Genomic DNA, 16,409 nt, shown 5'->3' with positions numbered 1-16,409 from the left:
ACCAAACCTAGAGTCCTAGAAGTGGCCTCTGAAATCATCAGGTGGAAATGTCTTTAATTTTTTTCTAGCAAACTTAACAAATCTGCGTACACCTGAATTTATCCTCCCCTTGTCCCAATAAAGAAAGATTTCTTCATTCCTTTCGGAGCCTCTGCCTTATCTGAATCCCATCCTCTCCTGTCTTTAAAAAAAAAAAAAAAAAATTCTTTAACTTGTATCCTTGAGGTGTGTGGAATTATTTAGCCAAAAGTGCCCATAGTTTAAAACTGCTTATCTTCAGGTAATCATTATTATTGGACCTTTCCATTACCTAAATGTCGAATACTCTTTTAAGTTTCCAGTTGTCATCACAAGAAGCAGTAATGTTTATGGACCACATCAGTATCCAGAAAAGGTACTTTTTACTTCTGAATTCACAGTGTGTTTTAGTGATTGTAATTTATTATTTAAAATAATCTCTCTTCAGTTATTTGTCCAAAATTTATGTTGTAATTATACATAATTTATAAATACTATATAGGCCACATGCAGATCTCATCAGGTTTAGAGACTGAAGACTTGAGCTTAAGTCTCAACCTGATAATCACCAGCTATCATGACCTTAGACTCTTTGAGCATTGTCTTTAAATTGAGGAGTAATAATAATCTTAAAAAGGATTTCGAAGGATCCAGTTAAGGTGATATATGTGAAAATGCCTTGTATCTTGTAGGATTCTCAAGCACTGTAGAGTACTCCTTTGACTACTGTCACACTGCAGTTTAGACTTCTGGTTTGCAGTAAGACAAATATGTCGGGCTGTACAGGAATATAAAAGCTAGTTAGAGTGTGATGCATGGAGCCTGTACAGAAATTTGTCTTACAGTCAGCTGGTTAACGATTTCCCAACTCCTCTTTATTGCAGGACTGAATGTCTTCCAGAAATTAGTACAAATAGTAAATAAAGAAATGTAGTTAAAAGACTGAAAATGCCTGTGTAGTTGGTTCTGTATCATTAAGCCCAGTTTTAAGTAACTATTGCTCTCTTTGCTTAAATTCAGAGACTGGGTTTTTCACTTTGCAGCTTGTTGCATTAATCTTTTTGCCCAAAGGAAAGGGTCGTATCATGATCTGCTGGTATTAATAACTACTTTGCTTAATTTTTGGAATATCTTTAACAAGTTTATTATAAATTTAGTAATTTATCTCACCCTGTTTAACATAAATTTTCTTTGAATCCAATTGCACTGGAATTTATTTTTTAATTAATTTCGCAAGCACTTATCGAGTAGGTGCTATATGTTAAGCAATAACTAAGACAAAAGTGAGATTTGTGACGAAAGCAAATTGTTCATGAAGACTTTTTCTGAATTTTTCCACTATTTATACTGTTTTATTTTATATTTTTTTTGGCAGATAACTTGTTTTTGTGAAATAGGAAGCTGTCTAATAGTTTTTACTTATCAAAATTATATAGATATGTGTTTTTTCTTGAACTCCTAATAAGAATTGGAATATATCCATATGTATATTTCCTAACAATAATGTTTTAATCTTATGATGAGTTCAGATTCATATTATTGAGCAAACTTACTAAGTCTGAAATGATATTTAAATATTCTTTTAGGTTATTCCAAAATTTATATCTTTACTACAACACAACAGGAAATGGTATGTTATTATTTACCTTTGTACCCATATGTTTTTCTGGTATGTTGATAGTAGTTGGTGACAGTCTTTCTTGAAAATCGTAAAGTCTTAGAGTTGAAGGCCGTAGAATTGAATGTCTCAAAAAATTTAAGAATTCCTTCTATGATCAGTGTAATAGTTCTTAAACTAATTATAATCCAATTCATCTTTATAATTTTAGTTCTTAAATGCTTTATCCTAGAACTTTGAGTTATAGTATAAAATCTGTATGTAACTTTACTTTTTTCAAAGGATTTATTTAATTCATAGAACTGTAGATATTTCTTCAAAATGAATTTAAGGTATTTAGTTAATAAGTAGCTGTCATGGTCATTTACATGATTGCCACTTTTCTACTGAGTACCCTCAGAAGGTTTGGAGATCATTGAAGAACTATGGATAAAATTTAGAAAAGTCATGAGAATTTGTGTTTTTAGTAAGAGATTTCTAGGATCGCCATGGGAATTGGCTTCTCTGGAGTTGTGCCCAGTTGTATCCTGGCTTGGGAGAACTTACTTTTTTACATTTTATGACTCCCTTTTATTTAATCTTTTTAGCTGCATTCACGGATCAGGGCTTCAAACAAGAAATTTTCTTTATGCTACTGATGTAGTGGAAGCATTTCTCACTGTCCTCAAAAAGGGGAAACCAGGTGAAATTTATAACATTGGAACCAATTTTGAAATGTCAGTTCTCCAGCTTGCCAAAGAACTGATACAACTGGTATGTATACATTGTAAAAGGATAGTATTTTTAAAATTGTCACTACATTAGTGACAGTAATCACTAATTTAGTCAAAATTAACAATTTTCAGCTTATTCAGTTGAATGAGTAATAAATTCATAATTATATATACCATATGTTTGCTAAGATATATCATTGTGACATTATATCACGGCTTTTCAGGAAGAAAAATCCAGTACATTAAAGGTACATACCTAATAAAAGACATACCACAGTTTCAGAAGTGTAAAATTATGTGTCCTAGAATCAAGGAACAATGATATATAAATTAGTTGTGAGTGTATGTATGTATTAGTGAACATAAATGATAAATCTCAAGGGAGAATGAGTGTATGGGAAAACTTTTGTTTTCCTTTACACTACTCTCAGAATACTCTTTTCTCCAAACGTGTGGATTTTCCACACCAAGCAGTCCTCAGATGCTAGCTGGGTGTCTTAAAATTTAACTCAATTCTGGTATCAGTCTACTTGGAGATAGCATCAGGTCCCACAAGTTAAGGGATCAGTCCTACAAAACTGCCTTTACTTCACATGGCAGTTGTAAGATCTGATTGTCACCTGTGCTTCTGACCAAACAGCTATAAATCAGAGGTAATTTGCTAGAGTGGCTTACAGAACTCAGGAAAACAGTTTACTTTCTGGATCATCAGTTTATTATACAGGCTATAACTCAGAACAGCCAGTTGGAGGAGATGCATAAGGCAAGTTAGGAGGAGAGGAGCATGGAGAGTCTGTGTCCTCCCTGGGCATGTCACTCTCCCAGCACCTCCACGTGTTCAGCGGAAACTCTCCACACCATGTCCTCTTGGATTTTAATTCAGTAGGCACAATTGATGGACTGATTGGTCATTGATGATGAGTTCAACCTCCAGTCTCTTTTTCCCTTGAGGGTGCTGAGTTTCATCCCTTTAATCGCATGGTTGGCTCCCCTGTCAATCCTTAGGGCCTTCCAAAATCACTCATTACCATAAATTCTGGTGTGGTCGAAAGGGGCTTATTATGAATATCCAAAAAACACCTTAATCTCTCATCACTTAGGAAATTCCAAGAGTTTTAGGAGCTCTGTGCTAGGAACTGGGATGATGACTAAATATATATTTCTTATTATACATAACAAAATCATACTGAATAATAACCAAAAGCCAAAAAAAATTATTTTCTGCCATAGTATACAATGTAATTCTTTCTGAGCTTCAGATAGAATTTAGGTTATATAGTAGAGAAAGTATTACTAAAATGCTGTTCATTTTAGCTGTCTTTCTTGCTTTGAAGAGGTTGTTAGTCTTATCTTTTGAATCAGCTATTGAATACCATTGTTATTCTCTGGTCTCATTTTATAATTTGACTCAAAAGCCTTCTCCATTTTGACAGATCAAAGAGACTAACTCAGAGTCTGAAATGGAAAGCTGGGTTGATTATGTTAATGATAGGTGAGTAATATGTTAAAACATTAGGAAAAGATTATGAAATCTTAGGTACTTATAAAATTATAAAATATATGGACTTAACCAGAAACTAGTTTATCTGTTTTGATTTTTCTGCTAAAATATTCATTCCTAATTATACATGTCATAAGAATAAAGTGTCCATTATTACTTTCTAAAGCTCAGGTATCCTTAAGTATGAAATAGGGAAAATAATATCTTGCTTTAAAAAAGTATTTTAAAATTTAAATATAATGTATATAAAGTAGCTAACCCAGAGTGTGGATCACAAGAGTCTTAATAAGTTTATGTATATTTATTCATTCATTCATGAAACATTTAGGTATGATGTACTACATTTATATCTACATTGTGGCTGAAATAAGAAAAGAATAAACCGCAGAGGGGATTATGCATCTGGGATTACAGATGATTTTTTTTAAATCTACACTTTATTTTACAAATATTCTATAATGTCATTGGGGAGAATTTTTTAAAGAAAAATTTGAATTATGGTGAAGATTCATAGACACACATTATTTCTCTTAATATTTTAATCCGTATCCACCATGTTGATTAAAATCTGTTTCGTCTTCTAAGACCTACCAATGACATGAGATATCCAATGAAGTCAGAAAAAATACATGGCTTAGGATGGAGACCTAAAGTACCTTGGAAAGAAGGAATAAAGAAAACAAGTATGTTATGAATTGGTCATTTGGGGTGGTGGGGGGTGGGGGTACAAAAATTTAAAGAAAAAGTAATTTATTTTTAGAATGCTACAAAGTCAGCAGAATATTGTAATGAATCATTTTTACTTTTCAGAGTGTTACATTTATATACTTCTAGCAGTAGTAATATTTTTCCTAAGCATCTTGAATTTCATAGACTAACTTTTTGATCAGTCTTCCTATATCTTATCAGCATTGGTTAGATACCTATTTCATTGACTCTCAGATGCACAGTTTTACTCTTTTCATATCCTTGAAAGTTATGTTTTACAATCACTAGTATCTTAAAATTACTATTGCAACTTTTCTTTCTTCGTGGTATCTTAAATAATAGCCCATCTTAAGATCAGTGACACATCTTAGATTTGACGAAATATAGACAGTTGCAGACTTGGAGTATCTTGAGTCTTTTTATATTGAAACAAACAAATAGAAAGCCAACTGACTGTATACAGAAATATTTATTAAAGTACGTGTATAGAAAGTCTGTGTATTTATGTTAAAGTTCTATTTAGAAATTTAATCATGAGAAGAAAAAATACTCAAACAGAAAAAATGTTTTGATTCAGAGCTTAAAATACAAAATACTTGTGTCGAAAATTAAAAAGCAAATTTCAAAGATAATTTACCATTTTTAACTAAAAAAACTTTACCGATAGTATAGCAACATAATATAATTTCATATATATACAGAAGGAAACTTATATGGTCTCACTATGGCTACATGCAGTATTGCTACATTTACATGAATAGAATATGACACTTATTTTCTATAACTTTAAAACAAATGCATATGAGTTATCTCCCTTTCCCCCTGAATTTCTTAAAATCAGAATGTCTTAAACACTTACACTAGCAAATTCAATATTGAAGCACTTTTGAAATTAAAAAGAAAAAGTAGTTGATTTTTAAATCTAAATTTGCAGGTGATAAAATATCTTCTAATTAATGTCATTCATCACTTCAAAATCAAATTGTTTTCATCATTAGCAACCCTGGCCCACTGATAAGCTACTGGGCAAGACTTTTCTTAGCAGGAACTTGGCAAATTTTGGTTAACTGATGTTTAGTTTTTTACTTTTGATTTTTGCCTTTTGTTTGTTCTGTCAGTTGAATGGTACAGAGAGAATTTTCACAACTGGAAGAATGTCGAAAAGGCATTAGAACCCTTTCCAGTTCAGCCACCGTTTGTCTAATCAGGACAATTTTCAGAAAAAGAAGAAAATTAACCTACCTCAACAAGTGATATGTAATCAAGTAACCAAATGAAATGTCTGTCTTTTCATTTGTAATTGGATTCATGACTCTTTGTATAAAATTCAAATGCAAAATGCCTCAGTCTTTAGAAGAATTATAGTATTGGCATAGGATTGAAATATCAAAATTCTTTCAGAAACCTTTTCTCTTGACAATTAGGAACCAGTAGGCATAGAAAGACTATTCCATGGAAGTGGGCTGTGAAGAAGCAGTCTCCTGCCTCAGAACAAGGACAGTAATCGCTCTAGGCAGATGACAGCTTTGCTGGCATTGAACTCAGTCAGCTTCCTAACCTTTCCCACTGCCTAGAAGGTCTCTGAAGTTTTTATTTTTAGGCAGTAAAAGATGAGCCTTATGCCCTAATTCATCTTTTTTTTTTTTTAAGGTGTAATATTGTGCTACAATTGCTTTAAAAATGGAAGAAAATGGAAGCACATTTTAACTTTTGATAATTTTGTAAAATTGATAAATGTTTTTTCAAAGACATAGTTTTTATATTTTCAAAATCATTGAACTATGTATAAGTAACTCATGTCAGAAAACTTTTATCATGTATTTACCTTTTAAAATTATTTTATTTATAAAATCAATATATTAATGTATTTAATATAGAGTATGGCTTTTCTAGTAATGCGTTTTTATTTTACTGTAGAAAAAATTTTTAAGTATTTGATTATATATATTTTAATTTCTCTCTCCCCTAAAGACTAAGATGATTTGAAAAAGTCAGTGATTGGATATTGTGTTGAGAAAGGAAGAGTCAGATTATGCTCAGCTTTCTAGCTTCAGTGCATGACTGATGGCTTGTTTTCTGTGTGACGCAGGAAGCAAGTTCATTAACTCGGGTGTTTGAGGGAGGGGGAGAGGAGTGGAGTAGGGACCCCGAGGATGTGGAGACTGGGAAAAGAATAAGCAGATCCAAAATTAGTAAGAGGATTTGCCAGACAGGAATGAAACACAAACTGAAGTCGAACACTGTAACTTCAGAATTCTGAGATGTGTAAAAATAGTTAGATTGAGCTAGAATTGGGCATAGCATGAATCAGATGGGGCAGAAAGACTAGAATATGAGATGAACTGAAATAATGCTCCACTGGGCTTAGTTGTGTTGGGAAGAAAATGCTTCTTGGAGGTAGCTCTAAAGTAAATGGAGACAGGGAGTGGGCATAAGGGAGGGGCAGTGAGAGCTCAGGGAGGCCAGGAAGTTACAGGCAGAACATGGGGACAACTGAAAACAAATAGTCTTTGGTGGAGTTTGTTCATTGAGTGTAGATGATAAAATAAAAACACCTCATGTCATTTGTTCTGCATTATTCTGCGTCATTTGTTCTTGCACATATTTTTATGTACTCTTTTATTTCCAGCTTTAATCAGTATGATTAACTTTGTCATACATATAGTCTCAGAAGATGACCTTGACAGGCATTAAGAAACATAACGAAAAACCAGCATATAAAACAAAATTTTATGCAAAAAGTATAAAAATATTTAATGCTTCACATCATTTGTCATCAGGGAAATGCAAATTAAAACAACGGAATACCACTATATACCTATTAGGCCGAAATCTGGAACACTGACCCTACCAAATGTTGACAAGAATATAGAGCAACAGGTATTTACATACATTGCTAGTGAGAATGCAAAATAGTACGGCCACTTTGAAAGACAGTTTGGCAGTTTTTTACAAAACTAAACATACTGTACAATCTAGCAGTCACATGCCTTGGTATTTACCCAAAGTAGTTGAAACATATGTCCACACAAAAACCTGCACAAAGATGTTTATAGCAGCTCTATTTATAATTACCATAACTTGGAAGCAACCAAGATGTCTTTTAGTCGGTTAATAGATAAACAAACTGGTACATCCAGACAATAGAGTACAGTACTTATGAAGCTCTAAAAAGAATGAACTGTCAAGCCATGAAAAGACAAAGAGGAAATTTAAATTTATATTACTTAGTGGAGGCAGCCAATTTGAAAAAGCAATATACTGTGTAATTCCAATTATATGACATTCTGGATAAGGCAAAACTGGAGATGATAAGATCAGTGGTTGCCAGGGTTGGGGAGGGAGGATGAATAGAGCACAGAGGACTTTCAGGGTAGTGAAAATACTCTGTATAAAAATAGAATGATGGATATGTCATTATACTATTTGTCCAAACCCATAGAATGACAACTTTGGGTGATTATGATGTGTCAATGTGGGTACATCCTTGGTAAAAAAATAATAATACTCTACCGAGTGATGATAATGGAGGAGGCTATGCATGTGTCAGGACGAGGGAGTATATAGAAAATTACTTCCCTCTCAGTTGTGTGGTAAACTTAAAACTGCTCTAAAAAAAATAGTCTTAAAAGTTAAAAGCAACCTTAGAAATGAAGAAGTTGATTGAGTTACGGTGAAGTTTTGGTCTCCAACATGCCTTTGAAAGATCTCTCCCTTTCCTCACCTGCTTTATACTCAGCTTGCTGCCATCTGCCTTCCATTCCACCTCTGCTGCAGGAATTCTCCATATAGTCACCAATGTCAGATTCCCCTGAGAAATGTTATCTAATCCCGTGACTTCGATTACCAACCTTTTTTTTTGTTTTTCGTTCAATTAAAAAAAAATCTCTAGGCAAGCTCTCTTTTTCTGATCTCCAGTTTAAAATCTCATATATTCAATTGCCTACTTGATATTTGCAAATTGATGCCTGTGGAACACTTAAATCTCAATATGATTCTAAGCTCCTAGTGGTCCCTGTTTTAATAAGTGGAACCTGATAGTCATCCTTGATGTTTTCCTCTTCTTAATATCCTAATATCTTCCTCTATCGTATTTCCCCCATTCTGACATCTCCTTTTTATGTTTTTAAATGGCATGCTTATACTGCTTTTATTATCAGCTTCTTGTAATAATAGATGAGGATTTAGCTCTCATGCATACCAACTCACCTTCCCGTTTTCTTCCAATACTCCCCAAACTAAAACCATATTTAATTTTAATAAAGTTAATATTTATACTATAATTATATAGTATCACGAAATCAAGAGATATGTTATGATTATAATTCCTGTCTCATAAAATTTTATTTTTTCCTCGATAGTAGTACTTGTCTCATTTTTCTTTTCACTGTTTTAGGTACTATTCTTAATTTTTCTATCAGGTCTCATTAAGTTCCTAAATGCTCAGCTATTTCAGATAATCTGTGGATTTCATTTTATTCTCTGGGATTTAACTCTTGGAGCCCTATATCCTCCAATCTGAATGACCAAATTTAATTGATACCAAGATCTATACTTCTTCACTATTAAACATTTCTGAAATTGGGAAATCTGTAACGTTTTAAGATAATTTTTAGTACTTTGTCTTAGTGATAAGTAATTGTACTTCTTCAAACTGATAGTGTCATATATTTGCTGGAATACAGCAATGGCATTTTAGAACCCAGTATATCAGTGCCACAATGTCTCACACTGGGCAGCAATGCCAGGTGCCCCTTTGCACTCAGTCATGGACTGGAGGCTGCTCAGAAGGAACTGAAGTGAATCCTGAAGGCTCTGTAGGCAGAGGCTGTCAATTGACTGAACTCTTGGCAGCTGAAAGGCAGATACTCTTGAAGGGAAATCCAAGTGGTGGGACCTCTATAGCTGCCACTTGGCTAGCTCTTTGCCGTCGGGGAATGGTCTTGGGGCTCATCAGCTCCCTAGGCAGACTTTAGACAAAATCATTTCATTTTAGTCCAATGTCTCTCTCTCCTCCCTCCCCTGAGCGCACCTTTCACAACACTGGGTGCTGCAGGAGTTAAGCCTCTCAGTGCTTCTGTGAGGTCAACTAGCCCAACCTAGAGGTTCTGAGAAGACTTTCTGAAGATGACATTCGAATTGTGTCTTAAAGGATGAACTGGAGTTAGTAAAGGAAACAGGACAATTCCAGGCAGAGAGAATAACAGAATGAAAGTACCAAGTTGTAAATAATACTGTGTGTTCAGGGCACTACTGGTCATCAGTATTACTCTAGCACACTCGTTCTCACAATGCGTGCCCAGCCTGTTAGGGAAATGCAAGTAAAAACTAAAGAGATACAACTTCACACCCATTAAGAAGGATATCATTTCAAGAATCACAAAAATAAGTGTTGGTAAGGAGAAATTGAAACCCTCACACATTTCTGGTTGGAATGTAAAATAATGCAGCCACTGTGGAAAATAGTATGGCAGATCCTCAAAAAGGTAAACATAAAATTACCATATGATCCAGCAATTCCATTTTTAGATATATACCCCAAAGAATGGAAAGCAGGATCTCAAACAGATACTGTACACCAGTATTCATAGCAGCATTATTCACGACGGCCAGGAGGTGGAAACAACCCAAAGGTACATCTACAGATGAATGGATAAATAAGACTTGTTATATACAAACAATGGAATGGTGTGATTCTACTTATATGAGGTAAATTCATAGACATAGAAAGTAGAATAGAGGTTTACCAGGGGCTGGGAGAAGAGGGAAAGGAGAGTTATTGTTTAATGGGTACAGAGTTTGTCTGGGATGATGAATGAAAAAGTTCTGAAAGTGATTATGTGATAGTTGCACAACATTGCGAATGTATATAATGCCACTGAACTGTACACTTAAAAATAGTTAACATTGTAAGTTTATTGTTATGTATATTTTACCACAATAATTTTTGAAAACAATTATTTCTGAAAACAGACCAACAGCATTGGCATCAGTTGTTAGAAATGCAAATTCCTGGGTACCACCCCAGACTTACAGAGTCAGAAACTCTGTAAGGGGGGACAGTGATTCTGATGTACCTTAAAGTTTGAGAACCAGTGCTCTATAACGTGAGGTGGGGAAATTAGACTAGAGAGGAATGCGGTAGCCAGGTCATAGATGGCCTTGTCTGCCATGAAAAAATGCTGGGACTTCATCCTGCCAGCAGAGAGCTAACTCAAGATTTTACAGAAGAAATTAACATTGTTAGGTGTGTAGGATTTATCTGTTTCCTGATTTCAATAATAACGTGTACTCATTGCAGAAAGCTTGGAAAACTAAATCAATAAAAAAATGAAAATTACCCATGGTCTACCACTGGAAGATGACCCCCGTTAATAGTTCAATGGCTGTTCTTCATTTCATTTCATGGAGCACATGCATACATTTTAAAAAACCAATATGGGATCATAATGAACACACTTTTAGAATCTGCTTTTTTTCACTAAGCAATATATCATGAATGTTTTTACACTTTAAGAGATCTTTTGCCATTTTTATTGTCTGCGGAATTATGTTTTTGATAGCTTATTCCTGTGATAGTATGGAAAGATGAATTTAAGGAAGGCAAGATTGAGCTCCTGCAGGGATCCAAGTTATGAAGCTGTTGCAATCATCCTGGTGATGATAAGGCTTAAAGCACAGCACTGCAAAAACGGGTAGTGTCGGGGGCAGCTGTGAGCACTCTTTAAAGAACTCGACTGATTATACACGGGAGGTACAGTTTCTTGACTTGAATGGTATTTTAAGGTTTTGAATGTTGCATTGGAAAGAGCAGAGAATGGTAAATTACATTTGGGAAGTGAGCTTTAGACATCTGTGGGATAGCCAAGTGGAGACATCTAACACATGAATCCGAAGCTCAGTGAGTGAGCACGGTTCAAGATCTACAGACACATATTTAGGAGTTAAATGGCTGTTAAAACCTTGAGAGTAGATTAAAATTTCCACAAGGAGATCACGCAAAATGACACGGTTGATAGTGGATGTCACGATTCACAGGCAAGTCATGAGAAATGCCAAGGTGTAAGTTTCAGCCAGAGGAGCCAGGGAGAAGATTAAAAAGAAGTGGTATGATCTTGTCTGATCTTGGAAGCTAAGCACGGTTGGGCCTGGGTGGTAGTTGGGTGGGAGACCACCTAGGAAGACCAGGTGCTATAGGCATAAAAAATAAAATAAATAATAAAGTCTGTAGGAGAATGTGGGGGAAAATAGGTTTTTTTAAAAAAGAAAAGAAATGGTAAAGGAAAAAAAAAGAATGGTCAGAGGAGTGAAAGAAGTGGAAGAGAAGAACAGGAGGAAATAATACCACAGCAGCCAAAGGGAGAAACAAACATGCAATAACAAGCAGGTGCCCTCCTAAAGTTCAAGGAGGCAAATACTTTTAAAAAAGCATCTGTTGGATCTGGCAATATGCAGGCAAAATTTCTATAGTCATCTTAGTGGAGTATGGGGGAGAAGGAGAGCATCTGGATGATAAAGATCGAGTAGTCATCTGGACATAAAAGTTCCTAACTAAAAGTTGCAGGTAGTCACATCTTAGATCAGTAGCTTCTTTAACAAAGGTCATTCTTTGCTTTGAGTGAGTCCCTCTATTGTCTTTTTGCATCTAAGATAACTACCTCTGAAATGCTAATCTTTTCCAAACCCCCTCAAGTCACAAATGCCTACACCAAAGCAAGAGACCACAGCATCCTTCATTATTGTCTTGTTCCCCACATACCATGTCTATGTGCTATAGATGTTAATTATTAACTATCCTGTACCCATCGATGTAAAAGAAGTATGTTTCTCTATTTTGCTTTTTTATCCAATCCCAGAGATTCTCGCTGCCCCCTGCCCCCCCTGCTTAGCTTTCTCTTGGCTCTTTAATCTGCCACCAATAAATTTCATGTAACCCTCCTTACATCTCTTCCTTTTGTTCTAACGTATAAAATAAGCTGCAAAACTGCTGTTCTCTGGAGCATTTTCGCAATCTGTTGATATTTTGCTTCCTGACGATTGTCATCAGTTTGGTTCAAATAACTCATAAAATTTCTCTACTGGTTTGGACATTTTACATCAACAGGAGAAATGGAACTTAGACCAGTCTCTCAAGGAGCTGAGAAAAATCAAGATAGGGCCGGCCCTAAAGAGGGTGCAGGGTCAAGGAAGGTGTGGTATGAGAAATAAATTTGGTCTTTGTCCCAGCCTCCTGGGATGGCACTCCTGAGTCATAGGAATGTCTTTGTTATTTATAAGGAGCCCCTCTTAGATCACACCTGAGTTCATGCTAATGATGGCTAGATAGTCTCAAGATGGGGCTGGTCACCAGAAATATAAGGTGGTTAGAAAGTAAGATCTTTCGGACCCAGAGCCTGGAGATCAAGCCCTACAGAAATTCTTGAACAATGAGATTTGATGAGTGTCCAGGTTGAACAGGTAGAGACACTTGGAGAGGGTGCACCTGGAGAAGGCATAGGAGCTCTGCTCCCCTTTTCTTACATCTTGCCTGTGCATCTCTTCTCTCTGGCTGTTTCTGAGTTGTAGCCTTTATAATAAGCTGGCAAACTTAAGCGTAAGTGTTTCCCTGGGTTCTGTGAGCCTTTCTTGCAAATTATCGAATCTGAAGAGGGGGTCACAGGGACCTGAAATTTATAGCCAATTGGTCAGAAGCATAGGTGACAACCTGGACTTGTGATTGATGTCTAAAGCGGGGATAGTTTTGTGGGATCTGATGGTAACTCCAGGTAGATAGTGTCAGAATTGAATTGAATTATAGGACAGCCAGTTAGTGTCCTCAGAGAATTGAAGAATTGCTTAATGTGGAAAAAACAGACATTTTGGTGTCCCAGAAGTGTGAGTGTGGTAATAGTAGAGAGTAGAGGAGGAAACCAAGTTTTTTCCTTTCAGAAGAGTTTTCAGTAGCTGCTTTTATTATTATTATTATTATTATTATTATTTTGCATGGAATAAACTTATGTACTCTTCTAAACTGAAGACTAGGCAGTAGAGAAGGAAAGAGAGATGACAGTTAGGGGTGGATAATTAATGGGGTCCAGTGTCTGAAGAGATGGGGTCCAGAGGAAAGAACTGGCTTAGATGGAACTAGATGGGTGGGGTTCACCTCATCCTCCTAGACTAGGCAGGAGTTGAGATGAATTTGGATATAGAGACTTTAAGGAAGAAAAGTGAAGGAATTCATCATGGCCTCAATTTCTTCTTGTGGTGGGGGAAGCAACTAAGAAGGAAGTGAGAGTTTTTGAAGAGTTATAGAGGAATATGAAAGCAGAAATTCTACCAGTGCCAATGTGAAGGCACAACCAAGTCTGAAGTCTGTGGTTTATAGTGGCACCTGTTACAACTATTAAAACAGCTCCTGCATTGAATATCCTTGTACATACCTATCTGTACACAGGTGAGCATATTTCTGAAGGACCAATGCCCAGAAATGCTGTTTCTGTGGCTAAAAGCACATGCACTTAAAATTGGAAAGGTAGAAATGAAACTGCCTGCACTGTAAACAGTTATGGATCTTAATAGACCCATTAATCTCTGCCAGTTTGAAAGATGCAAAAATTCTATTGTTTTGTTGTACTTCTATAAGCTTTAGCTAGCTTAAGTCTCTGTGTATGTTTATTGGCCACTTGTGTTTCTTTTTCTCTGAACTACCTGTTTATACTCTTCCTGGTTTTTCAACCTGGGTGTTTGAAGCAGATCTTTTTAACAACATGAGCAAACATTAATTGGAGAATCTCTGTCTACGGCCATGCCACCCTGAGCAAGCCCGATCCCATCAGATCTTGGAAGCTAAGCAGGGTCGGGCCTGGTTAGTACTTGGATGGGAGACCACCTAGGAAGACGAGGTGCTGTATGTGTAAAAAATAAATAATAAGAGATTGTAAGCTGACAAGGTCCTTGCAATCTTTGAGGTCAACCAAGGGTTGCCTTGCCTAAAAAAAAAAATAATAATTGGAGCATCCCCTCTGATGTCATCCCCTCTGTCATGAGCTTCAGGGTCCATCCAATCCTACCTCTACCTAGGACCCCAATCAGATCAGCCTTGACAGTCTATTTCTCATTATCCTCAAGTTGGTCTTACTACTCTTCCTAACTCAGTCTGGACCCCAGTGGTCCAAACTAGTATAAACTTTTTCTCAGTACTCTTAATTCTGCTACCTACTCTCTTGCTGCTTCATTTATTCATTCATTCATTCATTCTATATTATTGACAATGTACTGTGCTCTGAACACTATCCTTACTGAGCCTAATCTTAAATGAACCTAAACTTTCTCTAATTTTGTACATATATTTTACAATATCGCTGAAGAAAACTTCAGTGTTTTACATATTGGTACCACTGAGATAAGCGGATGGGCCCTTTAAATTGTAAGCAATGCTTTCCTCTGTTCCTGCTTAGCTCCTTTTTATATGTCACAGGGAAGGAGATCTCAATTTTTTATCACGGTGTTAAATCCCTGACTCTATTCTGGTCTCACTCATTCTCAGTCCATTCTCCCGCTACTATTGTAGAAGGAGGTGAAATGATGTAATGATAAAAACCGGTGCTCACCTTTGTATTTGCTGGGCCAGAGCCAATGTGAAAACCGGTGTTCACCTTTGAAAATTCTCGACTTACCCCTTGAGCAAATGTGCTCAAGCTCACAAAATTCTAGATACCTAGACCCTGAGTCCTGTGATTTTCCACCATTGCCTGACTGACGGACGAAATGCCGGAAGGGTTCAGCTAAGGTGACAACCACATCCAGACAGACTTCCTGCCAGACTGTTTCCTGCTTGGACAGATTGAGCAAGGAATCAATCATGCAGCTTGAGAGTTCTTCGGGGAGTGTAAATCCACCTTTCTAAACCTAGACTGGAGAGCTAGAGTGAACTAGTATTTTGTTAGCCTTCTGCTGGGAATGAATAAAAAATGAGGACTGGGGTTAGTCAATGTTGTAAGGCTACTGTGTCTAATATCTCCAACTTTGGAGTCTGCCTTTGAGCCACTGGGCTGGGCAGCAGCAGCATCTGCACAGAGCAAACATGATTCACTCCCAAGTTTAGGAGAGCTTCCCAACACTTCAAGTTCAAAGCCCAGTTCACCACTTCCTGCCTCATGATCTTCACTGTTCTCCAACGGGAGCTTAACATTCTCCTTTGTAAAATGGAAGTAGTAGTTGTTGCGAATTTTAAATAAATGAATGTATGTAAAACATTGAGACAGTGCATAAATAATACATGTTCAATAAATGTTAGTTTAGTTTTATTTCACAAGAAAAAAATGAAGAAAACAGGAATCTCCTTGCCCTAAACACAGAATTATTATGCCTTACTTCTCTTGTCTCTCTCATCTATTGACCAACAAACTCTTGAGAGAGTGTCCCCATTCAGTATCCAATGTCTTCATCTCCTGATGTCTTAGTACCTTGTTATAACTTGACTTCTGTCCCATTACTTTACTGGGTCTGTTTTCACCACTGTCATTCATAATCTCCTAAATACAAAAGCCAAAGGCCAATTTTCTCCCTCATTCCTCAGCCCCGTCATGCCCCATTTTTTAAAATGCTTTCTTCTCTTCAGCAGCACTACTCTGTCCCATCTCACTCATCACTTTTTCCCCTTTCTCTTTCTTGCTGGCTTCTTATTCTTTTGCTTACTCCCAAACTGACATTTTGTGCTGGGTAATTCTTGGTTGTAGGGGGCTGTCCTGTGCATTGAGACAGTTTAACAGCATCCCTGGCCTCTACCCGCTCCCCGAGTTATGACAACCAAAAATGCCTGCAGACTTTCCAAATGTCCCTGGGGAGCAAAGTTGCTCCTGTTCACTGCCTT

General features: G+C 36.4%; 1 protein-coding gene and 1 pseudogene across 2 annotated transcripts in view; both read left to right on the top strand.

Moving 5' to 3' along the window:
* Positions 1-5,858, top strand: part of TGDS (TDP-glucose 4,6-dehydratase) — a 21,878-nt gene extending 16,020 nt beyond the window's left edge. For both annotated transcript variants that reach the window (XM_015590903.2, XM_006913810.3), the window contains exons 7-12: positions 335-394; positions 1,605-1,648; positions 2,224-2,389; positions 3,783-3,841; positions 4,436-4,533; positions 5,677-5,858. In XM_015590903.2, coding sequence (XP_015446389.1) covers positions 335-394; positions 1,605-1,648; positions 2,224-2,389; positions 3,783-3,841; positions 4,436-4,533; positions 5,677-5,762 — 513 coding nt within the window. In that variant the 3' untranslated portion in view covers positions 5,763-5,858. The remainder of the gene's footprint in view (positions 1-334; positions 395-1,604; positions 1,649-2,223; positions 2,390-3,782; positions 3,842-4,435; positions 4,534-5,676) is intronic.
* Positions 5,859-14,332: 8,474 nt separating this feature from the next.
* On the top strand, positions 14,333-14,451 carry LOC112481532 (annotated as a pseudogene).
* Positions 14,452-16,409: the final 1,958 nt, after the last annotated feature.

This window comes from Pteropus alecto, unplaced genomic scaffold, assembly GCF_000325575.1.
Source record: "Pteropus alecto unplaced genomic scaffold, ASM32557v1 scaffold72, whole genome shotgun sequence".
Taxonomy (NCBI): Eukaryota; Metazoa; Chordata; class Mammalia; order Chiroptera; family Pteropodidae; genus Pteropus; species Pteropus alecto.
Note: the sequence above shows the minus strand (reverse complement) of the source record. Positions and strands in the feature narration are given on the sequence as shown.